The 27,326-nt window shown below is 47.0% G+C and overlaps 1 protein-coding gene across 1 annotated transcript in view; it reads left to right on the forward strand.

Annotated features, from left to right (window-relative positions):
* Positions 1 to 27,326, forward strand: part of PTH1R (parathyroid hormone 1 receptor) — a 193,167-nt gene that overhangs the window by 127,411 nt on the left and 38,430 nt on the right. The window contains exons 3-6 of the mRNA XM_084859490.1: positions 8,192 to 8,302; positions 14,123 to 14,241; positions 18,164 to 18,258; positions 22,680 to 22,866. Of these exons, the coding sequence (XP_084715616.1) occupies positions 8,192 to 8,302; positions 14,123 to 14,241; positions 18,164 to 18,258; positions 22,680 to 22,866 (512 nt within the window). The remainder of the gene's footprint in view (positions 1 to 8,191; positions 8,303 to 14,122; positions 14,242 to 18,163; positions 18,259 to 22,679; positions 22,867 to 27,326) is intronic.

Raw genomic sequence — 27,326 nt, forward strand, 5'->3', positions numbered from 1 at the left:
CCCTGATGCCCCTTCCCCCTCTATAATTGTGTGATCCGTGAGGCTGTCTGCCTTAAGCCTTAGCATTAAATTATTTTCCGCATGATCCTACCCAGTCATCGGCTCTCTCTGTACATTTCCCATACGCAGCACTTGGCTCAGGTTTCGAGGGAGGGGAAACCCAGAAAAAGATCTTTAAAAAAAGAAAGGAAAAGAAAAGAAAAATTGTCCCCGCAAGCCTGCGGTTTGCTTGCTTGCTTGCTTGCTTTTAAATTTAGCTTCCAGATGAAAGGCATCCAGCAGGAACAGGAAACTCCCAAACGTTTTTCTTTGAGACGTAGGCAAACATTACGTTTCGACAACGGTGGTGGAGACGATGCCACCCCAATGCCAGTCCTGGATGGGGATGAAGAGAAACGTCCAGCCGTGCGCGATCAGGGCTCCACCTCCTCCTCCCCCGTCACTCTTATGAATTAGGAGCCTGTGTTGACCATGGTTTGGAAGAGAAGAGGGGACATTTTGCGGGAAAGGGGGGGGAGGGAGAGAGAGAGAGAGAGAAATTCACAAAAGCCTGTTATTAGCAGTGAACAGTTGGTCTTCCAACCTGCCTATTCTAGGTGTTGTCAGACTGCCTCCATATAGCTTGGTTTACACACACACACACACACACACACACACACCCCTAATAAAGAAATCTCTTATTTGCTAGGGTAAAACCTCCCCTCCAGCATTTGATGGATTAAAATAGGAACACATCTGTGTACTTCTAACACCTCACACGAAGGATCATTGCCCGAATGCTACGCACGCACACGCAGACACCACATTGCACATTACTGAAGGCTCTCTTTTCCCTGCTCTCTTCACTGACTCTGCAATAGCCTGCCCTTCCCTGATTTCAAAGTGGTTGCATGTCTAAACAGTGAGGCGGCTCTCAAGGCCACTGGACAAATTCGTCGAGAGGTCTGTTAATGGCTATGAGCCACAATGGATCAAGGGAATTTCCATGTTAAGACAGAGCAGCCTTCCTCGACATGTCGCCCTCGAAAGGTGCTGGACTACAACTCCCATCATCCCGGTTCATGCTCGCTTGAGCTGATGGGAGTTGTCATCCAAGCCTTCTGGAGGGCGACGTGTTGCAGAAGGCAGAGATAGGGTATGCCTCCGGATACCAGTTACCAGTCAGCTGGTGGGCCACTGTGTGAACAGAATGCTGGACTGCATGGGCCCTTGGTCTGACGCAGCAGGGCTCATCTTCTGTTCTTAAGGCTACTAATCATGATAACTATACATTGCTTCCAGTATTAGAGGCAGGATGCCTCTGTATACTGGCTTTTGGGGTAGACAAGCAGGAAGGTGTTATTACACTCATGGAGGAACCTTTCCTTTCCTTCCTGCTTGGAAGCTTCCCACAGGGCACCTGGTTGGCCATTGAGGAAAACCAATGCTGGATTAAATAGGCCTTTGGTGTTTTCCAGCACAGCTTTTCTTATGTTCTCAAGGGCTGCTGCCTTCTTGCTGTGCTTGTGGGTTTTCTGGAGACATCTGACTGGCCACCTAGGTCAACATTCTTAAAAGAACCCAAGCAAGTCCACCAGAAACGGGGCAATAGTCCACCAGTGGGCCAGGCCTACCTTAGGAGTGCAGGAAGCAGCCCTATACTGAGCCAGACCATTGGTCCATCTAGCTCAGTATTGTATCCACCATCCTTCACCAACCTGGTGCCCTCTAGATGCTTTGGACTTGGATTCCCGTCAGCCTCAGCCAGCATGGCCAGTGGCCAGGAATGCTGGGAGGTGTGGTCCATTGGGGAAGACTAGTCTACACTGACCGGAGCAGAGTTTCAGGCAGAGGACTTTCCCAACCCTACCTGGAGATGCCAGGAATCAGACCTGGGACATTCTGCACGCAGAGCATGTGTTCTAAGCCTGAGCTATGGCCCTTCCCTTTTGCCAGCCTCCTGCTCTATCCTACACCAGTTACTTCACCATGCCAGCGCACCTCCATGCTCCTGCTTCTTGCTCTTGGCTCATTGCACAGCTCAGGAAGGTTAATCCGCAGTGAGATGGATACACAGAGGAGCGTGCTTTCCTACACTCATTTATTGACCTGACAGCTCCTTCTGCCCTGGTAGTACTACATCCCTGAAATTTAACGTCTGTCTTTCTTTTAAATTTGGAGTGGCACTTCAGATTTGCAGAAGTGGCAGCCTACAAATTATGTCAATGATTGCTAGTTTGGCAAACCGGTAGGTTGCCCTTGTTTCAGCATCTGGAGTTGAGTCTTCATTGTGGCGGCAACAGCTGAGTTTTGTGTGTGTGCGTGTGTGTTTGCACTTACACTCTCTCTGCTGATTTGATGACAGTCAAAACCTTTCCTGTAATCTGTCTCTCCACTACAAACTGCTACCGAAATTTGCCCAAAGCCAAATTCACAGCGGATTCTGAACTTCCTGATCAGGCAAGAAATCGCAGCAATGCCAAAAGACCCCGGAGGGGGGGGGAAATGGAACAAGACTAGCAACGTTTCTCGGCGGGGGGGGGGGATCACACAGATCTAATTTATGTCCAAAGCTGTGGGTCATCTCTCTTTTTTTCCTAAAATATGTTGGGTTGCTCTGCCCTGTTTCTTTCCAAGCCACTGGTTGTCCTTCCCGTAATGGACTGACCACAACTGTACACCATATCCCAGCTGCGGTCTTCACTGCCTCGCTCGCAGTGCCAGAGTAACCTGGGGATGATTTATACTCTGCACTCCTAGATAAACACCTTAAGACCTTGTTTGCATTTTGTTTCCCTGCCAAAATGGCTGTGCAGATGGTTTTAATGTGCTCCTCACATCTAGCAGTACAAACCCTGAGCAGAGAGAGAGAGAGAATGAACCAATCAAAGCAGAAAAATCTCACCCTGGAGTAGGGATGGGTGAGAAACTGGTTCGGTTCACATTTATTTTATTGTTATTTATCTATTATTACATTTATATCCCGACTTCTATCCTCAAAGAAACCCAAGGCTGCTTACATAACCCTCATCTCCATTGTATCCTCACAACAACCCTGTGAGGTAGGTTAGGCTGAGAGTCCAACATTGCCCCAAAGTCGCCCAGTGAGCTTCATGGCCTAGTGGGGACTAGAACCCGGATCTCCCAAATCCCAGTCCAACATTCGAACCACTGCACCACACTGGCTCCCAAATTTCAATGTCAACTTAACAAATTTGCACATCTGGAATCTGAACACAAACTGGAATGTAGCTAGACACTGAAACCAATACTTTGCCAAAGTTTGCAATGCAGTTAAAATGCATACAAAAATATGTACATTTGGAAAATTGCACACACAAAATGTGTACATTTGAAACAATGTGTAGATTTGGGGAAATGTGCAGAAAAGCGCTTTCTTCCAAGGAAAAATCACTTGCAAAAGAAATCCCAGCATTTGCAAAAGTGTGCACAAAAATGCACATATTTTGAGAAGGGACGGATGAAAATACGTATGCAGACCAAAAAACAACAGCCTTGCAGTCCAGTATGGAACTGAGTCAGAATGAACTTACCAGAGGAAAAATGAGAACCTGAGTGAAATTGAACTTGACAAACGCACCTGTCCCTAGCCTAATTTAGATTTTAAGAGCCCTGCTGGATCCGACCAAGGGTTCACCCACTCCAGCATCATGGTTTTCACAGTTTTCACAGTGGCCAATCAACCAGGAAATGGGGATGAACAGATTTTGTTAAATCCCTTCCATCGGTATTTTGCAGATTGTCAGGTGCCTGTCATTCCATCGTCCGTTCATTGACCGAATCAGATTTTTTTTTTTAGGGATATACAAGAATTTTGTTCCACTTGCACAAGTGTGCATTACTGCTAATGTGCATTCATGCAAGTGTGCAATTAGCATGAATGTGCATTAGCAAATTTGTGCAAAGCCCCCCACCCAAGAAAAAGCAGTCTGCAGAATCCACGCTACTCAGAAAAAGCTAGTCTTCTGCAGATTCAAAGAAATCCAAACTCATTTGAATCCATTGCAGATTTCTCCAACATCTCTACCAGGAAGCCCATAAGCAGGGTGTACAAGTGACAGACCTCCTCTGCAATTCGTATTCAGTATTGCATTGCCTCTGAACCTGGACATTTAGGGTGGCTATAATTCCTAATAGCCATTGATAGACCTTTCCTCCATCAATTGGTATGAGCCCCGTTGAATATAAGAACATAAGAAGAGCCCTGCTGGATCAGACACAGGGTCCATCTAGTCCGGCATTCTGTTCACACAGTGGCCAAACAGCTGCCCAGAGAAAGCCCATAAGCAGGACATGAGTGTAACAGCACACTCCTGCCCATGTTCCCCGGCAACTGGTGTACATAGGCATACCATCTCTGATATTGGAGGTAGCATATAGCCATCAGGACTAGTAGCCATTGACAGCCTTTTCCGGGAATCTGACTAACCCCCTTTTAAAGCCATCCAAATTAGGGGCCATCAGTACATCTTGTGGTAGTGCATCCCATAGTTTAACTATGTGCTGTGTGAAGAAGTCCTTCCTCTAATCTGTCCTGAATCTGCCACCAATCAAATTTATGGGATGAGCTCATTGGATTCTAGTATTATGAGAGAGGGGTCTCATAATACTTAAGGGGCCGCGGTGGCTTAGTGGTTAAGACGCTGAACTGCAGACCGGAAGGTCGGCAGGACAGCAGTTCGAGACCCGAGTGCCGCGTGATGGAGTGAGCTCCCGTCTTCAGTCCCAGCTCCTGCCAACCTAGCAGTTCAAAAGCAAGAAATTGCAAGTAGATAAATAGGTACCGCTTCGGCGGGAAAGGTAACAGCGTTCCGTGCACCTCGGTGTTCAGTCATGCCGGCCACATGACCACGGAAGCGTCTTCGGACAGCGCTGGCTCTTCGGCTTAGAAACGGGGATGAGCACCGCACCCTAGAGTCGGACACGACTGGTTGGGGACACCTTTACCTTTTTTTTTTATTATGAGAGAGGGAGTGTGTCCCTATCCACTTTCCCCACACCAGGCATAATTTTGCACACCTCTATCATGTCTCCCCTCACTCACCCTTTTTCTAAGCTAAACAATCCCAGATGTTGTAACCTTCCTCATAGGGGAGTTGCTCCAGCCCCTTGATCATTTTAGTGGAAAGCCATCTACACCACATAATGGTTCCATTTGTTAAAAATATGAGATTTTAATCTTGACTTTAATCATGATCGATTCTATGAATATTTTTAATATAAATTGTAGTGCTTGATAATTTATTCAAGTGACATGTGGATGAAGAGGTTGTAGAAACCTTTGGCTATATTCAATAAAGCCATGTTCCACAGTCCATGAGCATTGATTGGATCGCAACATTATGATGGTAATTCCTTTATTTTCAATCCGTTTGCTAGCCATGCCTAACATGGACTTTGCCTCTCTTGCTCACATGCCCCACAGGGTTTATTTCTTTACAATGAGCTTTCTCTCCTTCCATCACGAGATCTCTTCCCTGGATAGTCACAGCTAGCTTCACCCCCATCGGTGTATATGTGAAATTAAGAAATCTTTGTCCCCATCTGCATTTCTTACACTGAATCTTATCTACAGTTGCGTTCCTTGTTCAGCCACCTTGGAGATTGCTTCTCTCTGGAACTCTGAATTTTGAGGTCCTCAACATTCCCTGCCCGTTTCCCTTGCTGCCTCTTATGCCCAGAGGAGGCCCCTCCCACAACACTTGTGTCTCGATTTCAAATCCCTTTTGGATTCTTCAGATCCAAAACCCCTTTTGCAAGAGGTTGACTCTGCAAAGCTTTGAGGCCCTACCATGCCCCACATGACATAACCCCTATCTGAAGGGCCACCTTCACCCATGCAATCCTGCCCATATGCCAAGATCTACCTAGGGAGTTGTTCTTGAGTGCCCACCATTATGAACAGTGAGGTTGGCATGCACTATAGACAGGACTTTCTCCGTGGTGGCTCTGTGTCTCTGAAATTCCCTTGCAATAGACCTACCACTTTCCCCTTCTACTCTAACATTTAGGAAGGCCTTGAAGAACTTCCCCTTCAAGGCAGCCTTTGATTGATAGTTTAGCTTATATTGGCTGAGCAGCTTCCCAAAGAAATTCTGAACCTCTATTCTGATTAGGGATGTCGGAGAAATCTGCAATGGATTCAAATGAGTTTGGATTTCTATGAATCCGACTCATAGATTCCACAGCAGAATGGCTTTCCCTGAGTCGCACAGATTCCATGGACTCATAGACCGCTTTTTTTTCCAGAATGATACACAAATTTCATCATAGAAAAATATGTAGAAAAAAAACATCAGCCAAAAATGCACATTTCCCCCATAGGCTAAAGCTTGAAAATGTGCATTTGGGGGAGGGTTGCGCATTTGGGGAGATTTGCGCATTTGGGGGGGATTTGCACATTTGGCGGGGTCATGCGCATTTTTGGCAAGTGCGAATTTGCGGAAATTTGGGGGATTGGGGGGGAAATAGATTCCATCAATGAGCAGATGATAGATTGAAAGGCACCTGGCAGTTTGCAACATGCAGATGGAACGGATGTTACGAAATCTGCACATCCCAAATTCTGATGAGATTGAGGTTGGACAGACTCCCCAGAGCCTGTGCACTGCAGTTCGCCGACACGAGCCAGGCTGCGCAAGCCCCTGGACGGCTCGGAGAGCTGTCTGGGAGCGCACTACAGCTGCTCGCTTCTCCATGCAAGCTGCCATCTTTTATGCAAGATGGGGCTCTACATTTTTGTATATTTACTCTTGCGCACAACAGTGGCCTTAGAGGGCTATTTCCACATTATTAGAGGCCTCTGATGTCGTGGAAATGGCCCTTTATGGCTGCCATTGTGCGCAAGAGTAAATATACAAAAATGTAGAGCTCTATCTTGCATAAAAGATGGCAGCTTGACAGGAGGATGGGAAGCTGCCAGGCTTGAGCAGACAGGTCCAGCAAGTCCTGACCACTCGTGCTGGTCAGTGGGCAGGGGGGCAGCTCACCAAGCTGGATTCAGGGGGGTCAGAGGGGCCCAATGGACGCCCGGAGCCAGTCAGGCACCTGTGATCATCTTTAAACTGTACTTTGTCTCATTTCTTTTTGTATGTCACTTTGGGAGGGCATAACCCTAAAAAAACATTTAACCATACTTGAAACAAAACAGGAGAGGGATAGGGCATAAAATCCTCCTTGTAGCCTCCTAGTATGGATGAGACCTTCTATGTCACTGTCCCCGCCAGCTCTTTGTGTTACTGACTGGGGGAGAAATTCGTTCAGTTTACAATGTAATACAAAATTACCTAATTTTGCACTTACGAACAAGTATTCCCACTTAAACTCAGTTATTCTTCAGAATTTGCACCTCTTTGAATTTTGCAGCGGAGCTCTCCGACAATTAAAAACATGCAGACAAAAATGCGTATGTCAGGAATATGTATAGTCAAAGAAAAGATTTTCTTATATGTTCTTCAGTGACTTTAATAGCCCAGGAGAAACGAGCATTTGGAAAAGCAAACCTCAGTCCAAAGCAATGGCAGAGAACAGCGCTGTCTACCTCAGGAATCCTGTTCATCCAAACACCCCCTTCCCATTAGCATCCAAAACTGGGAAGATGTGATGACTGCCAAGCCAACTGTACCCTGTGGAGAGCAGCAATAGTTCCTCAGTGTTTACTGAAGACTTGTTTGTAGCATTTCTGCAAACCTCATTGCAATGCTGCTTCCCATCAGGGTCTTACTGGGCAACCTCCCACCTCTTTTCCAGGCAACTGGGGGTTGTGGGTGGGAAATAAAGCTAAACAAGGTCTTGTTCCCCCAGCAAAGGAAGTTTTCTTGGAACAGGGCATCCAATTAGCATATGAACCTCTAAGCAAACTGCCCAACCCCCTTTCTTGAAACAAAGATCTACATCTTGGGTCTTAGCTTTTGTAAGTGGCATTGCCCTGAATTTCACCAAAGCTGCCCAATGAAATACAGTAGGGCTAGCAAAATTTCCTAAGGGAGAGTTTCATGGATGACTATATTGCCCCCATGTTTTGCCAGTGGTGACATATCAAATGTGGAAGGTTCCTGTTCAGGTGAAATATACAAAGGGATTTGGAGGGATGCAAACCCAAGAGTTTCGATAAGACTAGCAAAATTTCTCCGATGTGATTCCTGCCTACATTTCCATCACAGCCTTTTTTTCCCCTGCTTTTCTCTTGCAGATGGATTCTGTGTCCCCGAGTGGGACAACATCATCTGTTGGCCTGAAGGTGCTCCAGGAGAGTTGGTGTCCATGCCCTGCCCAGATTACATCTACGACTTCAACCACAATGGTAAATCCCGTATTTTGGCCCAGACTTGTTCGCACAGTTAAATAAGCTGAGCTCTTTTGGTAAGGGGTATGGACAGCAGCTGTGTTGCATAACTGGGCTTTGGGGGTTGGTGAGCTTCCCTTGCTGCTGGGACTAGGGATGTATGGACAGTGTAAAATCCGCTCCATCTGTGTTTTGCGGATTGTCAGGAGCCTTTCATTCCGTCATCTGCCCACAGACAGATGCGAATATTTTTCTTTCGTCATGTGGAAAACTACGGAAATATTTATGTAAATATTTACGCAAGTATTTCCATAATTTACCTGAGTACATAACATTTAGTGTATTGTCCCCCATTCCATTCAACATTTCTGCAGCAGATACTTACGTATTTTTCTACAGATTCATATGTGTAAATTTTGGGAAAGTAAAAAATTATCCCAAAGTCCATAGACTCTGCACAGCCTGAGAGTGGCGCTCCACAGTAGATTCTGCAGGTCAGATTCTTAGAAATCTCATCTCATTTTAATCCATCTCAGATTTCTCCAGCATCCCTAGCTAGGACATTTGCTTCTTTTGCTATTCATCATCAGCGGCCCTTCTCCGTGAGCCCCTGCCAAAGGAAGTGAGGCGGGTGGCTACTAGGAGGAGGGCTTTTTCTGTTGTGGCACCCCGGCTCTGGAATGAGCTCCCTAGTGAGGTTCGCCTGGCGCCTACATTGTACTCTTTTCGGCGCCAGGTGAAGACCTTTTTATTTTCCCAGGCATTTTAGCTTTCTAAATTTTTATCTTTGCTGTTTTAAATCTGTATTTTAAACTCCTGTACTGCTGCTAGGTTTTATTGTGGTTGTATTGTTATATTGTGGTTTTAATGTTCTATATATTTTAAATTGTTTTATTGTGTGTTGTTTGGTTTTAGTTTTTGTGAACCGCCCAGAGAGCTTCGGCTATTGGGTGGTATAGAAATGAAATAAATAAATAAATAAATAATATTCACCCCAGCTCCTGTCGAAGAACCAATACATATGTTAGAAAAGTGGTGTGTTTGCTGCTCCGCAGCTATTTAACAATGTTTAGAACAGCCTTCCCTAAACCTCAGCCTTCAGATGCTTGGGACTACAGCTCCCATCACTTCCAGTGATTGCCTACGCTGGCTGGGGCTGATGGGAGTTGTAGCCCAAAGCATCAGGTTCAGGGAATCTGATTTAGAATATCATAGTAGTGGGAAGAATGGACCACATGACATCTCCTCTGCTGGACCCTTAGGGAGGTGTAGAGCTGGCACTTATTTATTTATTTATGATATTTATATACCACTAAGTACAATAAAGGATCGTGGTGGCTTAGTGGTTAAGACGCTGAACTGCAGACCGGAAGGTCGGCAGGACAGCAGTTCGAGACCCGAGTGCCACATGACAGAGTGAGCTCCCATCTTCAGTCCCAGCTCCTGCCAACCTAGCAGTTCAAAAGCAAGAAATTGCAAGTAGATAAAGAGGTACCGCTTCGGCAGGAAAGGTAACAGCATTCCGTGCTCCTCGGTGTTCAGTCATGCCGGCCACATGACCACGGAAGTATCTTCGGACAGCGCTGGCGCTTCGTCTTAGAAATGGAGATGAGCACCACACCCTAGAGTCAGACACGACTGGCTAGGGACACCTTTACCTTTTACCTAAGTACAATAAGGGAGCAATCCTATGGCCACTAGACAGCAGCTGGACGGCCATAGGATATCTTGTTTTTCGGGAACTGACCTTGGAGCCCATGCTCCAAGGTCAGTTCCTGGAGAACCAACCTCCTGTAACTTCCACGCTTCCTTGGAGGCAGTGCGGAGAAGCCCTGTCCTCTGCGCATGCAAGAGGAGTGTGGAGCAGCCGGAAAGTGGCATGTCTGGGGGGGTTCCATGGTGGGGAGGGCAGAAATGCCTGTATGACACATCCTATGTGTCTTACAGCAGCTTCCTCCCCTGCTCACCCCCACCACACACACACACACAGCTAGACAGCCAAAATCAGCTGTTTAGCCGAAAATGCAGGGCAGGGGGAGCGTGGAGGGAACCATCCCCTCCGTGCTTCTCCTGCCCTGCACTGGATAGGCGGTCGCCTCCGAGTTCGGAGGGCAGCCACCTATCTGAATAGGATTGCACCCTAAAATCCCTAAGCAGTTCACATATAAAGATTAAAATCACATTTAAAATACAAAATTAAAAATGCAACATTAAAAACCATTCCAATTACAATAAAAGCAATACAAAGAGCAGTAAGATTACAGAGCCAGTGTAGTGTAGTGGTGAGAGTGACGGACTGGGAGCCGGGAGATCCGGGTTCTAGTCCCCACTTGGCCATGGAAGCTCACTGGGTGACTTTGGGCCAGTCACAGACTCTCAGCCCAACCTACCTCACAGGGTTGTTGTTGTGAGGATACAACGGTGAGGAGGAGGATAATGTAAGCCGCCTTGAGTTCCTTGCTAGAGGGAGAAAGGCGGGGTATAAATGCAATAAATAAATAAATAAATAAATAAATAAGATGGAGCAGCATGATAAATTTAATTGCAGCCCAGGGAAAGCCCGGCTGAACACGTGTGTTGTCAAGAGGCGTTTGAAAGACGCCACATTTTCTGCTTCCCAAAGTGCACGGGGGAGGGTCTTCCAATGGGTGGGTGCCGCTACCAAGAAGGCCCGCCGCTGGGGTATTATATTGGCAGCATTCTGTTACTTTCAGAATGACTAGCAAGGCCTCCTCTGGCAATCGTAAAGGTCGCCTGGGTGTGTTTAAGGAAAGGCAGTCTGCTAGGTAATCTGGTCCCAAGTTGTTTAGGGCTGACATGACAACATCCCACAAAATCTTGCCTCTCCGCATAGGTGCACTAATCCATACATTGCCAGATATCATTGAACCCTGAGAGATCAGCCACTCCATTGCTCCTGTAACATCAGAACTGGCCTTCCAGTAATGGGATGCGTGTGGTCCAAAAGAGGAGTGAAGAATCTTCCCTGCTGTAATCCACTGCCAAATGCTGATTTAACTCTCAGACGAGCATTCAGACCATTTTGCTTGTGTGTGTGTGTGTTTTCTTGCAGCTATCAATGTTCTGATGACCCTAAAGGCATGGCCATGACATTAAGGTGTGGGTTGTCATTGGGTTGTTGTTTTTACCCCTTACATCAGAGGTGCAGAACCTCTTTCAGCCCGAGGGCTGAATTCCTTTTCAGAGAAGCCTCGGGGGCCGCATGCCCAAAAGGCCAGCATCATTTAGCTTAACGCTCTTACTGCCTTTTAAAATGGAAGAAAAAATGCACAGAAGCTGAGAAACCACCAAATGATTGGTGGTTGGGGGAAGAGGTGGGGCCAGGAGAAGTGGGTGTGGCCACTTGGGGAACCCCAGAGGGTCAGATTGGGACCCCAGGCCTTTGAGGTCCTGCACCCCTGTCTTACATGTTTTCCACCCCTCCGCCTGTTTACATCTCTCCAGATCTCACCTAACCTCATGGGGATGTCTTGCAGAGAAAGGATGCTGGTTTTGCAGCATCTTTTGTGCTGAAATCTGGTCTATGCATGCAGAAGAATGAGGCCGTGGCACCTTGATGAGTTAGAGCAGACTATACCACTTCAGGCTCCACACAGGAGGGGGTCCATTTTGGAAGGTTCCATGTGTTTGAAATAAAAACTCCCTGCAACTTAAAACAACAACAACAACAACCTGGCCCATCAAGGAGAAAGCTTGTAGTCTAGCATGGCCACTGCTGTCCTGTTTTTCTACTTGCAGAGATATTTTACATAGGGGAGCATTTAAAAATGTGATCTAACACCTGCAGGCTGGAAATGGTACAAGCCAGTGTACTGCCTCATAGAATCATAGAATAGTAGGATTGGAAGAGGCTTATAAGACCATCGAGTCCAACCCCCTGCTCAATGCAGGAATCCAAGTCAGAGCATCCCTGACAAATGGCTGTCCAGCCTCGTCTTGAATGCCTCCAGTGTGGGAGAGCCCACCACCTCCCTGGGTAATTGGTTCCATTGTCCTACTGCTCTAACACAGTCAGGAAGTTTTTCCTGATGTTCAGCCAGAATCTGGCTTCTGTCACTTGAGCCCATTATTCCGTGTCCTGCACTCTGGGATGATGGAGAAGAGATCCTGGCCTTCCCCTCTGTGACAGCCTTTCAATGACTTGAAGAGCACTATCATATCTCCCCTCAGTCTTCTCTTCTCAAGGCTAAACATGCCCAGTTCTTTCAGTCTCTCCTCATAGGGCCTCATAGGGCCTCAGGACTCCATTATCATATTCCCACCCCATGCTGGCCCCACACATCTGGAATCAGTTTCCATCAGAGAGTTCTCCAGGCCCCTTCGTTGCAGGTCTTCAGGAAAGCTCTGAAGACCCACTGATTTTTGCTGGCCTCCTTGTAGTGCAGGGCTGGGGATCCTCTTGCAGCCTGAGGAGTCAATTCAATTTTGGAGACACTCCCAGCAGCTGCATTTCATTGGTGGGTGGGGCCAAAGGCAAGGGGGTGGGGGAAAGGGAGTGTGGCCAAAAATCCAAACAGTACCAGCTGGAATGCCACTGGAATGCGAGAACTTCTCCAAAACTGAATTCAGTCCTCAGGTTGTAAGAGGGTCCCCAGCCCTGCACCAGGCAGCCTCCCCACAAAATAGATGGGTTTTCAGAGCTTTCCTGGAGAAGGGGGTGGGGCAAAAGGTGCAGGGCTAAAAAATAAAAAAATCAGCATCTTTTAGCTTAAAGCTCTTAATGTCAGTAACTAAGCCTTACAAGAGGCATTTCAACCTTTTAAAATTGGGGGGGGACACCTCACAAACCCAGAAAACCACCAAATCACCAGGGAAAGGAGGTAGGGCCAGTGGAAGGGGTGTGGCCATCTGTGAAACCCAGGAGGGTAGGATTGGGACACTGGGCATACCAGATTTGGCCTGAGGACCTGACGTTCCCATCCCTGCTGTAATGTCTTGGGCAGTGTCAGGGTGGAAACTGAGCCAATAGAGCCCCAGAGCAGTTCTGATTCTGAGGGGGAACAGCAATCCATGGGAGAGGAGCTCACCCATCTCTCACAAGCACAGCAGCTGGCAGAGATTCCTTCTGCCAGCATTCCTGGGAGAGATAGTGACCCTGGCAGTGAGAGAGCGCTGGAGGGGGGCTTGCTGGACGCCGACACCGGGAGCAACGACAGTTGGAGGGCGCAGAAAGGAGGCATAGCGTTCGTTTGGTGCGCAAACAATGGTCGCGTCCCAAGGACCCAAGGGAAAGAGGGAGGATCTCTCCTTAGCCCATAAGTTCAGGGTCTTCCCGTGATTCTCCTTCAAACGGGGACCAACTGCCTTACCTGGAGCTTAGGCTACTCTGCTATCTTTCCCCAGTGCTGTTCCTTGCTTTGTCGCTAGTGATTACTATTCTGAAAGAGTCATAAAGTAACAAAGGAATAAAGTCTCAGAAAGAATTCCTCGTCGTCTGTGTCCTGAGTTGGCTATTGCTGGGGACTGCAAGAGGCAGCTAGGGCGCTCCTGACAGGCAGCTGGTTTTATTGACTGATTGTAAGGCACTCTAGGAGCCTTTTGCACTGGAGAGGAGTGCTAAGGAGCAGCATAAAAAATACTTTAAATAGATAAATAAATAAATTATCTTTGTTACTGGTTTTTTATTAGCAACCTCTGCTTTTATGGGGTTTTCTTGAATTCATAGTTATTGATTTGTATGGTTTTTACTTTTTGCGTGGCCTTGCGTGGCCGTGACTGGGTTCCACTCTTAAAGGTGGTCTAAAAATACTTTTTAAAAAAATCAATCAATATCTCGGCTGCAGAGGCCTGTTCTACATTCGTGTTTCTCTCTGTTAGGCCATGCCTATCGGCAGTGTGACCTGAATGGGACGTGGATGCTGGTGCCCAGCAAAAACCGCACATGGGCCAACTACAGCGAGTGTGCCAAGTTCCTCAACATTGACACCAGGGAAAAGGTGAGCAAGACTCACACCCCCATTGTGAACGGGCAGGGTTGTGTGCATCCCTTGATCGTAGCGAGGTCTGGGTCCCCTGACATGTTTTTAACATGTTGTGAGGGTGCCACATGCTCCAGAGGTTCACCTCAGGAGCCCTTGCAGTAGAGCATTCGATGTTGCAGCACCCACCCTCTGGAACACTTCACCAACTGACGTTAGAGAGGGCCCCACAGTTCCGACATCCAGACGCCTTCTTAAAACTCATTTCTTCACACAGGCTTCCCCTGAAATGTGATCCAGCCAGCTATGGTTCGTAGCACACAGTTACTGTGTGTGGTTTTATCGCTGATTCATTTGTGTTGTTCTTATTGTTATATTTGTTGCTGATTTTATCCCATTGTATTTTACGTTCACCGGTTTCCTACCTTTGTGGGAAGTGGTATATAAATTTGGAAAATACATAAAAAATGCAGTAATAATAAAATCATAATACAAAGGTCACCTGCAAAACTTGTCTTGTTGCCCAGACTCAGGTTTGTTTCATAAAATTGGGGAACCCTGTTGCAAAATTCAGGGAAGTGTGAATTTTGAAAGAGAACTGGGTTTTGGTTAGACATGGGTGAATGAGCACCTTTTGAGCTCGTTGAGCCTCCCTTTTTCCCATTCCGATGCTTGTTTTGCCTCGCTCTCACTCAGGAATGTAAGTACGTTGTTTCTTTTTGAACAGGAAAAGTATGCATTTTCGAACAGGGAAAAGGCACCTTCTCCTGAGCACGCACACAAATGCGTGCTTCCCCCATTGCGTAAAATGGGAAAACACATCATTTGGAGGAAGTGTGCATTTGGAAGTGTGCATTTTCCCAAAAGGATGCTTTTTGCTAACACGACTGAAAGCTCGAGAATGCACGAATATTTTGGGAAACTGCGATCACGTCCACACCCGTGTACGGAGTTGCAAAGGGGGGGTGTTTTTGTCACGTTTAAAAATGTGAACAGAATTCTCATCCATATCTAGTTTCTGCTCCTGTATTTTTTTGCAAGTCCAAAATTAGGAAAAATGAATTACGAACTGAACGGATCTCTCCGATGTGCCTAGCAACAGTGCTCCAGGCACCCAATGAGAGGTGTTCCACATCTCTGCTACCTGACATCCTTTCAGCTGGTGATGGTGGGGGTCACAACTGTGACAATCTTTATGGAAACCTATTCCCCCCCGCAGAGGGATGCCCCCTCCCATTTCTAACATAAGTCTTGTGAACCAGGGGTGGGAAACCCACGGCCCTCCGGGTGTTGTCAGGCTGCAACACCTGCTGGCTGGGGGTGATGGGAGTTGTAGTCCAACAGCAGTTCGCTACCCTGACTCTAAATCCTGCAAGGAAGCAAGTGTGACAGAACATACGCTTTGCATGAAGGAGGTCACAGATTCAAACCTCGCCATTGCCAGTAGTAGGTACAATGATGAGATGATTTGCTCTTTTGGAGAGCCATGCAAAAAGAGGCCTCGGTGGAGCTGGCATACCTGACTTCCCTGTGGGAAACTTGCATATGGAAAATGCGCCTTCTCACTCTGTCCACGCCCACTGGCCGCTTCAACCGTGGCCAATGCCTTTCTGTTTATTTAGTTTCTGAATAGATTGGTGTTGGCAAGCACACGGCTCCAGTGGAGGCTCTGGCCAGGAAAACGTTCTCGGGGATTCTGATGTAATAGGGCTGAGGTTAGCATTCCAGAGAAGCAATGCTTCCAAGCCCAGATTCAAAACCAGAGTTGTCATTTAGGAGCCCGGGTTGCCTCTTGCAAACTTGCAAGAGGAAGGGAGAGAGGCATAAGGGGGAGGGGGCCAGCAAAGGCGGAAAGAAGCTGGTCTGGGCCAGAGATCAATTGGAGATTTCCTGAGTGTTTTGTTGTTGTTTTTTGTAATACTTTTTATTCTATTTTTATCTTTATAAATGAAATAAAGAACACCAACAACATAATAATCTTCTGCAGTTTCCAACATTACATTATTCTTAAGAGGACCCATCAATAATAAAATAGATGGGGGGAAAGAGAGAAGGAAAAGAGAAAATATAAAAAGGAGAGAGAAGGACAAAAGGGAAAGAAACAGAAACAAAAAAAAAGGAAAACAAAGCAGAATATAAACAAAAGATTACATAACAAACTTAAATTTAAACTACATTACACAAACTTCAAATATCACTCTACTTAGAAATTATACCTATAATTTTACCAATCTTACAAATCAATACAGCATAAGTAATCAATTTCAATATTGTGTCTTCATGCTTATAACAAGGAAGCAAGCTTACAATTCATTTCCATTGGCCATATAATGCCCTTTATGTACTATATAATAAGAAAGCTTAAAATCAACCAGCCAGAAATATTACTAATCCTAGTATCATAATATTGATAATATTAATAATAATAATAATTAAAAAGAAAAGAAAAGAGATTATAAAGGATAAAAAAACTGAACAATCACTGATATATTTTGTACTATCTGTATTTTAGATAGTATCATTTCTAAATATATTTAGAATATATATTTCCTGAGTGTTGAATTGATCAGAGAGGGGCTTGGTTTGTTTGTTTGTTCATTTGTTTGTTTGTTGAAGAAATGTATCTCCCACCTTTCAGGGCAGAGCCCTCCCAAGGAGGTTTACAAACATAATTAAAACAGTACAAAACAACCGTTAACATACATACAAAACAAGCCAATGGCACAACTGAAAAAAAAACAGCGGCAGTTTGAAAGCCCAGCACAACACTCTCAGAAAAATGCAAGTTGAAACAAAAAGGGTTTCAAAGGTCCGTTTTGAAAGCTAACAGAACATCTTTCCTCCAGGAGAGAGTTCCAGAGATAGGTGGGCCACCACGGAAAAGGCCCTGTTGCCCACCAGACTGATGGACCTTGATGGATGGCCTGTATACACCTATCCTGCCATCGCCTCTAGTAAAAAGATTTTGCGAATTCTGCATGTTTCCAAACCCTGTTTGACCAGAGATGGAATAGAGAGGTTTCTGTACCCCAAGGGCAACGATGTTTCACTGGTTCCACTCTGGAAGTCGCTTAAAAACAATTGTCTGTCTCCAATCCTGACTGATACCAAGTGCCCAGAGGAAGAGCCAGATATTTTCTGCTCATTGTGAGGATCTAGCTAGGCAGGCTACACAGCTCATGTTTTGGTCCCAGAAATGTCCATCAGCTATGTGTGGATGAGAAAGAGCGGTGGGGTGGGCGAGAGGGATCGAGATCCGTGGGGGGGTGAAGTGGCCCCGCAGTCTCTAGAGCAGCTTCCCCAACCTAGTGTCCTCCAGATGTCTTGGACTACAACTCCCATCATTCCCAGCCAGCACCATGTACAAACTCTGCCCAGAGGGATTTTTACCAGTCTTCTCGAAGCATGTTTCGTTTCATCCCTCGAAACTTCTCAGGCATTTTGCCTGAGGAGGAAATCCACCAATTTGCTTAACATTTCATTTTAGGTGACTTTTTCCTAGCAATGTCAATCATTTTTTTAAAAAAAAGCAGCCAGAAGCATTTGATATTCTAAATCTTCTGCACAAGGATTAAAATAATTTGAGCAAGTATCAGGAACTCCCTTAAAGTTTGGTGGTGATTTTCAAGTCATTGATGAATGTAAAAGAAGCAATTTCCCAGATGGATTGATTGATTTGAAATATTTTTTATGCCACTCCTCAGCCAAAAAGATTCCCAGAGTGGCTTACATATAATCAGTTAAACAAGACAGTCCCTTCCCGCAGGCTTACCATCTAAAACAATCCGTCGTATTTCTCCAAAATTCTTTACCTGCCCATTCCTCCTCATGTTAACCACCCCAAGCACAGCAGAGAGATAAAATTAATTCCATTTTTCCAGCAGTTCCCTTAACACTGTGTATATATGTTTTTCCTTCACCAACCTCATGCTTGCTACAGGAAGTCTTCCATCGCCTGTATTTGATTTATACTGTTGGCTATTCCATCTCGTTGGGTTCCCTGACGGTCGCTGTTCTTATTCTAGGATATTTCAGGTAAGCAATTTAAGTTTTGTCTCCACACTCTCGTCTAGTTTAGCTTTCCATGTGTGTGTGTGTGTATGTTTATGGTATCTATTTTGTAATGTCTTGTTAAGGAACCTTGGCAGCCATGGGGAAAGTTAATGAAAAATGTAAATAGTTGAAATTAAAAGTTACTCACCTCTAAAATTAACTTCATTTACGTTAGATATTTCCATTTTGAACTATTTAAAAGTTAAGCTAAAAAGAAATGCATGAAACTTGGTGAATTGCCTATTAGCATTATTATTTTTCATTTTCACATTCAATGAGTGAGATTTTTTCCCCATAAGCCCACAGAAGCACATTAATTTACTCAGAATTCAGACAGTTCAAGGCAAGGAGAGCAAGAAAAAGCAGGGGCCTAGGAAATGGGGAAGCAGAGGCCTTAGAACTCATAGTCTGAGGGAAGCAGAGTGCCTGAGAGAAAAAGGAATGGTTGAGAAGAAAGAAGGGCCCCATCTACACCGGGCTTTTACTCCAGGGTGGGTGCAAGTCGAGGTCCCTAGTGATAGATGATGCAGTCGTGACTTCACAGCCATCCGTGGTTTTCGCCCAGAAAATGCAGAGTTCTGAGGAGTCGTTTTACTGCGATTTGGGGGGGGTGCTGCGGGTTCCCCCACAGTTGCGGCCCGTCTGTTCCTTCCCCGCACTGACTTCACATTTTACGGTGGACGTGTTGTAGGCGTGCGTAGTGCCTGCGTCACTCTGTGACAGCCCTTTACTCCCTCCATCCCTTCGCAGCTGCACAGTTGCAGAGGCACAGAGGGTCGTTTCCATATTTAATCACACTTTCGCACATTTTTACAGCTTCGTATCTTCACAACAGTTGTGGACTCAGTACCCAAGGGCCGGGGGGGTGTCTTGGGGAAGGAACAACATCGCTCCAACCACCATTTCGGAGCAATGGCTAGGCACGTAACGCTCACGCTTGTGAGTGCGAACCATCGCGAGAGTCTCGGGCTGGGGAACTGACAAACTGATGGTGCGGAAATGAAGGAGCATAAAACACTCACTTTTTACTTAAAAAGGGACTGAAAGATACAGCAGAGCCCCTCAAATACAAACCAGCCATGGAAGTGTTGCACCCCCACATTCATGGGACTGCACAGCTGAGCATTTCAGTAAAATGGCCCAAAAAAGTGCACGGCGAGTCTGTAAGGGAAGCGCATGGTACATCACGAGTGTATCGCAGGGCATGCTGACTCGAAGCTGCATTGCTGCGCAGTTGCGACGGGGTGGGGAGTCAAAGCGGTGCCGCATAGATGTGGCCAAGGAGAGAGGAGATTTAAAGGTGGGGAGGTGGTCTGCATGTGTGAAGAGGGAATGAACAGAAAAGATGTCAGGAGCAGCAAGAGTGGCTGACATTTATTGATTGATCTGAAATAACCAGCCATATTTTTGATGGAAGCATTGGGTTGTGTCCAATGTTATCCTACTTAGAGTAGATCCATTGAAATGAATGGGAGTTAAGTTAGACTAACGTTGGATATAACCCTGTATCTATACATTTTACCCAATTTCATTATACCAGTCATACCTCTGGTTTTTGCTCCTAGGAAACTTTCATCTCCAGGTATTCCAAATGGCCACTCCTGATACCCATTTAACAGCACAGCTACTGATGGGGGAGGAAGCTGAATCATTTAGCTTAAATATATTCTCTGAATACTCTGTTGTTTGCTGTTAGTCTTTCTATCTTTCATTTATTATTTATTATTTATTTATTAAATTTATTAATCGCCCATCTGACTGGTCACCCAGCCACTCTGGGCGATGCACAACCCACCATAAACAATTTAAAACAATAAAATTTTACCATAATTTTTTTTTTAAAAAAATACCCTAACCCACCCCAAATGCCTGCCTGAACCACCACGTTTTTAATGCACGACGGAAGCTCATTAAAGAGGGGGCATGACGGAGTTCCCTAGGGAGGGAGTTCCACAGAGTGGGGGCCACCACAGAGAAGGCCCTCTCCCTCGTCCCCACCAGTCTAGCTGTCCTGGCTGATGGGACAGAGAGAAGGCCATCCGAGGCTGATCTTGTTAAGCGGCCTGTCTGGTGTTGCTGGAGGCGCTCCTTAAGATAGGCTGGGCCGGAACCATATAGGGTTTTAAAGGTCAAAACCAACACCTTGAATTTGGCCCGGAAAACAACTGGTAACCAGTGCAACTCCTTCAGCACTGGAGTGATGTGATCTCGCCGGCGGCTGCCTTTAATCAGGCGAGCCGCCGCGTTCTGTACCAGCTGCAGTTTCCGAACCGTCTTCAAGGGTAACCCCACGTAGAGCGCATTACAGTAGTCTAAACGAGAGGAGACCAGGGCATGTACTACCGATGGGAACAGATGGTCGGGAAGGTAGGGGCGCAGCCGCCGTATCAGATGGAGTTGATACAGCGCTGTCCGGCTCACAGCTGACACCTGAGCCTCCATGGACAGCTGGGAGTCCAAAATGACCCCCAGGCTGCGGACCTGGTCTTTCAAGGGTAGCTGTACCCCATTCAACACCAGGTCAACATCCCCCAGCCTCCTCTTGTCTCCCACCAAAAGTACCTCGGTCTTGTCAGGGTTCAGCTTCAGCTTATTCCTCCCCATCCAGCCACTCACCGTCTCCAGACATTTGGACAGGGATTCTACGGCCAACCTTGGTGAAGATTTGAATGAGAGGTAGAGCTGAGTGTCATCCGCATATTGATGACACTGCACCCCAAACCTCCTGATGATAGCCCCCAGTGGCTTCACATAGATGTTAAATAGCATCGGGGAGAGGATGGAACCCTGTGGCACCCCACAAGTAAGTGGCCACGGGTCTGAAACCTCCTCTCCCAGTGCTACCCTCTGGTACCTGCCAGAGAGGAAGGACTGGAACCACCGCAATACAGTGTTTCCAATGCCCAACCCCTCCAGGCGGTCCAGGAGGATACTGTGGTCAACGGTATCAAAAGCCGCTGAGAGGTCGAGGAGAACAAGGAAGGAGCATTCACCCCTATCCAGAGCCCTCCTCATATCATCCACCAAGGCGACCAAGGCCGTTTCTGTCCCATGCCCAGGCCTGAAGCCCGACTGAAATGGGTCTAGATAATCAGTTTCTTCCAAGTGTGCCTTCAACTGCACCGCCACCACCCGCTCAATCACCTTGCCCAAAAATGGCAGATTTGAGACTGGGCGAAAGTTGTTCAGAACTTGAGGATCCAAGGAGGGCTTCTTTAAGAGCGGTCTTATCACTGCCTCCTTGAGGGCTGATGGCATCACTCCCTCCTCAAGGGAGGCGTTCACCACCGCCTTGATCCCCTCACCCAGTCTCTCTCTGCAGAATATATATATATATTCCCTCATACACATTTCCCCCACCATGCTCCATTATAGATACTGTTGAGTTAAGAGTTCTATGTAGGGATATCAGAGAATTTCGCCACGAATCTCGGGGAGGCCGAATGCCAGCGCATTCGGCCCCCGAAATTGGTGGTGAAACGGTCTGCCACCCCCCTGCCACCCCCCCCCCGGGATGGGACTTACCTTGGGCGAATCCTCCTGCCGGCTGCCACCGCCGCCATTTCCAATTAAAAAAAAAAAAGTGATAGGCTACGTAAAGATTTACGTAGCCTATCACGGCTAGATTTTTAAAAAATACCGTGATAGGCTACGTAAATGTTTACGTAGCCTATCACGGCTGAGTAAAAAAAAAAAAGCGTGTATGCAAATGGATGAGCCCATGGGCGCTGCCATTTGCGTTCCTTATTTTGGCACGTCTAGTCTACGTAAACATTTACGTAGACTACGGCGAAAATAAGGGGAACGCAAATAGCGTAGCGTCTACGCTATTTGCGTTCCCCTTATTTTTGCCGTAGTCTACGTAAATGTTTACGTAGACTACACGTGCCAAAATAAGGAACGCAAATGGCGGCGCCCATGGGCTCATCCATTTGCATACACGCTTTTTTTTTTTTTACTCAGCCGTGATAGGCTACGTAAACATTTACGTAGCCTATCACGGCTAACTGCAGGGACGCAAACGGCGGCGGCTATGGCCGCCGCCATTTGCGGCCCGGCCTGCCAGGATTCGGGGGTGGAGGGACGGAGCGCCTCCCCCACCCGGCCAGAATTTCGGGGGGGAGGGACAGAGCTCCTCCCCCCCCCGGCCAGAATTTCGGGGGGGAGGAACGGAGCGCCTCCCCCCCAGCCAGAATTTCGGGGGGAGGGGCAGAGCCCCTCCCCCCCCCACAAATCAAATTTCGTTAAAGGTAAGTGACTTTTGTACATCCCTAGTTCTATGGGTGAATTTCTTGGGGATGTTTAGCAATAGGAAGTCCATTCCTGACCAATGGGCCTTGAGGACATCTCTCTTGCATCCAGGCGCACCATCCACTGCCACCCCCTTCTCTTTCCTGTTCCAGGCGCTTGCACTGCACACGGAATTACATCCACATGCACCTCTTTGTCTCCTTCATGCTTCGAGCCATCAGCATCTTTGTGAAGGACGCGGTCCTGTACTCCGGCTCGGCGCTGGAGGAGATGGAGCGGATCTCAGAAGAGGACTTCAAGTCCATCGCTGAGGCACCTCTGACAGACAAGTCATCGCTGGTGAGTATTCCCTTGGAGGCAAACCTTGTGAAGCCCATTGTACAGACTCCCCATGGTTAAAAGAGGAATGAGTTTGAATGATGAAATCTGGCTTTAGATTTGAGCTAGAGAGATACTTACTTATTTATTTATTTGCTTTACCATATTTTAAACAAAAATTCTAACCCGTTTAAAAGGAAAATATCACTAAAATAAAACACATATAAAAACATTAAAACCAAATACTCAGAATGCTGTAATTAACAAACTGGGCAGCACAATCAATCTGGGAAGATCTGGATAGAGAGATAGGTCTTTAATTGGTGCCTAAAGCATGCCACAGCTGGTACCTCCCAAATACCAAGGGGGGGGAGGGCATCCCGTAAGGCAGGTGCCACCATGGAGAAAGCCCACTTCTGGGTTGCCATGAGGTGGCAATCTGCAGGTCGTGGTACAATCTGCAAGGCCTCCTCTTATGATCTTAATCATCGCACAGGTCCATATCAGGGAAAGTGATCCACCAGGTAACCTGGATACCATGCTATTCAGGGCTTTATATCCAAAAAGAAAAATGAGAGCATCTTGACACCAGTGCTGTCTTTTTGAATAAGTTCAGTTTGGTTTGATTCATTTTATTGAGCGATCACAGACCCATTAAAACAAACAAAAGGATAAATCTCAATCATTAAAAACATTGCAAACACAGTCATTAAATTCTTTATACAGTGAACAGAGCAATGAGATCATGATCATTGAAACATACATGTATTTAAAATATACAGACATATTTAAAACAGTGTGATACAAAAGATGAAATCATAAAATCACAGAAGTCACTTTGGCCTCTAGTAACAATGGATGGGGTGTCAGAGGAATCGGGGGGGAGCTTAACAAGCTTTCCTTGGTTCAGCCCCCCAGGCTTCAGTATGCTTTCCACTGCAGAGTCCGACTCGATCTGCGTCGAGTCGGGCCAGTTCATGGATTTTTTGTATTTTTTTAAGTTGCGCAAATTATGGCTAAAGTTTGCACACATTTGCATAATTTGTGCAAATTGTGCAAATCTCAGCCATGATTTGTGCAAATCTCTATTTGTGCAAATTACGGCTGCCACCCCCCGAAATTATGCACAATGTTCCCAGAGTTCAGGAAAAGCCGCCGGCTTGGCCCACAAATGCAACCTGAGTCAGACATTCAATGGGACCCCATTAAGCTGAAAAAGAGGCGGATTTCCCAGCAATGAACATGCCTAAGTGACAATTATGAATCCAGGACCATCACCCCCAAACAACCTACCTGTTCTTTCTGAGAGAGTGAAACACCATACCAGGAACCACCCACCCTTAGAGTCCCTGTCTTGTCCAGATTCAATCTCAGTTTGTTGGCCTCCATCCAGCCCATCACGGCATCCAGGCACTGGTTCAGAACATGCACGGCCTCTCCTACTTCCGATGTCACAAAGAAACAGAGCTGTGTGGGTCATTAGCATACCAGTGACACTTTGCCCCAGATCTCCAAAGGACTGCCCCCAGAGGCTTCATATAGATGTTAAATAGCACTGGGGAGAAGATGGGACGTTGGGATGTATGGACTGTGTAAAATCCATTCCATCTATCTTTCGTGGATTGTCAGGCACCTTTTGTTCCTCAGTTCGCCCATCAATGGAATTGGATTTTTTTCATTCGTGCAAAAATGCGCACTTGTGAAAATCCCCCCCCCCCAAATGTGCATTTTCATGCTTTGGCCTGTGGGGCAATGCATAGTTTTGGCTGGGGTGTGTGTGTTTTTCAACAATGAAATTTGTGCAAAATGGGGAAGTTCGCAAAACGGTCCATAAGTCAGCAGAATCCACTCGACAGGGGAGCAGATGGTCCACTGCAGAATGCACAAGTTGGATCCATGATAATCTGAAGTCATTTGGTTCCACTGTAGATTTCTCCTACATCTTTAGTACCTTGCAGCACCATGCAGCATAATTGCCAGGGAATCAGGACATAGTCACCCAATGCTACTTTCTGGAACCTTCCCTGCAAGCTGGAGCCCAACCATTGTAGAAAGGAAAGGAAAGGAAAGGAAAGGAAAGGAAAGGAAAGGAAAGGAAAGGGTCCTCCTGTGCAAGCACCGGGTCATTACTGACCAACAGTGCCCCAATTCCCAACTCATGAAGATGATCCAAAAGAATATTGTGGACAACAGTATCAAAGCTGCTGAGAGCTTAAGCAAGAACAACGGGGTCATACTCCCTGTGTCTCTCTCCTGCAAGAGACTATCCATCAGGGTGACCAAAGCCCATTCTGTCCCAAAACCAGGTCTGGACCCAGCCTGGAATGGGTCAAGCTAATTAGTGTCCTCCAAGGACATCTGCAACTTGCCCCCAAAATAGGTATTAGTGACTGGGCAGTTGTATGCCCCGGCCGTGGACTGCTAAGGTTTGGAGGTGCCGAGATAATGATAAGCCAGACCCAGGTTTGCTTACAAGGAGACTTTATTGAGTACTTACAGCACACAGGCATACCCAATGGTTGGATCAGACAGCTTCTCTGAACCCAGAGCCATGGGGTAAAATGGGTTTTATACCATACATGTCAGCAGTGAGGCAGCATGACAGCAGCAAGCGTTAATTAGCGTTCATTCCCAGCATAGGCTAACAGTGCTTGTGCAGAGGGAAAACAATCAGAACTTTCCCAGCACAGCCACCTATAACATAGCCTCACTTCTCAGACACATCCTAGGCCCTGATAAGATACTAGCCTTCATTAGCATGGAATGCGCTGAGGCTGAGCTATCGACCTTTGACTCATCTCACACTCTCAGAGGCTCACTAGCAAGGAAATTGCACCAATAATGAACCTAAGCAAAGCATTATGGATCTCTAAGCAAAGCATTATGGATCTACAGGTGACTTGGTTACAGGCCTGGGGCCAATACAGCAGTATTTGGTATAAATGTCCAGATCCAGGGAGGGCTTTTTCAGGAGTGCACCCACCCCTGCCTCCTTTAAGGTGGTGGGCACCAGTTCATCATACTAGCTAGCTCAAATAAGCCAGGATAGGCAAGGTCTGAGAGAGCAGGTTGTAGGCCAAACAGCTACAACCATCTTGTTTACCTCCTGCACACTCGATGACATCAGTGGGAGTGGCCACGCCCACTGACAGCATACCCACTGATGTCACTGGCAACTAGGGATGTCAGAGAATTTCGCCACGAATCTCAGGGAGGCCGAATGCTGGCGCATTTGGCCCCCCGAAATTGGTGGCGAAACAGTCTGCCACCCCCCCGCCACCCCCAGGATGGGAGTTACCTTGGGCGAATCTCTGTGGCGGCGGCGGTTCGGCGGCGGCTGCGGCGGCCGGTCTTCCGACCGGCTGCCGCCACCACCATTTCCAAGTTAAAAAAAAAAAAACGTGATAGGCTACGTAAATCTTTACGTAGCCTATCACGGCTGAGTTAAAAAAAAACAACTGCGCGTACGCAAATGGCGGCACCCATGGGCGCCGCCATTTGCATTCCTTATTTTGGCACGTGTAGTCTACGTAAACATTTACGTAGACTACGGCGAAAATAAGGGGAACGCAAATAGTGTAGACACTACGCTATTTGCATTCCCCTTATTTTCGCCGTAGTCTGCGTAAATGTTTACGTAGACTACACGTGCCAAAATAAGGAACGCAAATGGTGGCGCCCATGGGTGCCGCCATTTGCATACACGCGGTTGTTTTGGTTTTTTTAACTCAGCCGTGATAGGCTACGTAAAGATTTACGTAGCCTATCACGGCTGACTTCAGGGACGCAAACGGCAGCGGCTACAGCCGCCATTCGCAGTCCCGGCCGGCAAGGATTCGCGGCGGGAGGGACGGGGCGCCTCCCCCCCGGCCAGAATTTTGGGGGGAGGGACGGGGCGCCTCCCCCCCGGCCAGAATTTCGGGGGGAGGGATGGAGCGCCTCCCCCTCACCGCGAATCAAATTTCGTCACAGGTAAGTGACTTTCGTACATCCCTACTGGCAACCCCCTGCCCAATTTGCCATTCTCTGTGCTGGGAGAGAAACAGAATGCTGTGCCTCTCTCAGCACTGAGAAAGGGCCTTGGCTGGAACTGGACAGAACAGCAGCTCCTCCCAGCCGTTTTTCCGGCTGTGTGCAGCATTCATCATCCCCTGCCGCCTGCAACCTCCCTGGGGTTATCTCCAGTCTTGGACTGGAGATCACAGCAGGGATTCCGCCCCCTGGAGGATCCCAAGGAGACTCTGGGGGCCAGATGCAGGACCTCTGCAGGCTGGTTTAGGCCCACAGGCTGAAGGTTCCACATCCCTGCTTATTGTACCACCTGCTTCCTCCCAGATCCTAGTGCCTGTTGTATCTCACGCCAACCTTTTCCTAGCTGTGCAGCACTGCCCTAGAAACCTCCCGCTGGCTCCAGAGTGTCTAGACAAAAATGCAAAGGAACCTCATCAATGCCACGTCCCTCCTACAAAAGAAATCCTCTT

Source organism: Heloderma suspectum, chromosome 5 (assembly GCF_057233095.1).
Source record: "Heloderma suspectum isolate Gila_16-S chromosome 5, 16-S_ref, whole genome shotgun sequence".
Classification (NCBI taxonomy): domain Eukaryota; kingdom Metazoa; phylum Chordata; class Lepidosauria; order Squamata; family Helodermatidae; genus Heloderma; species Heloderma suspectum.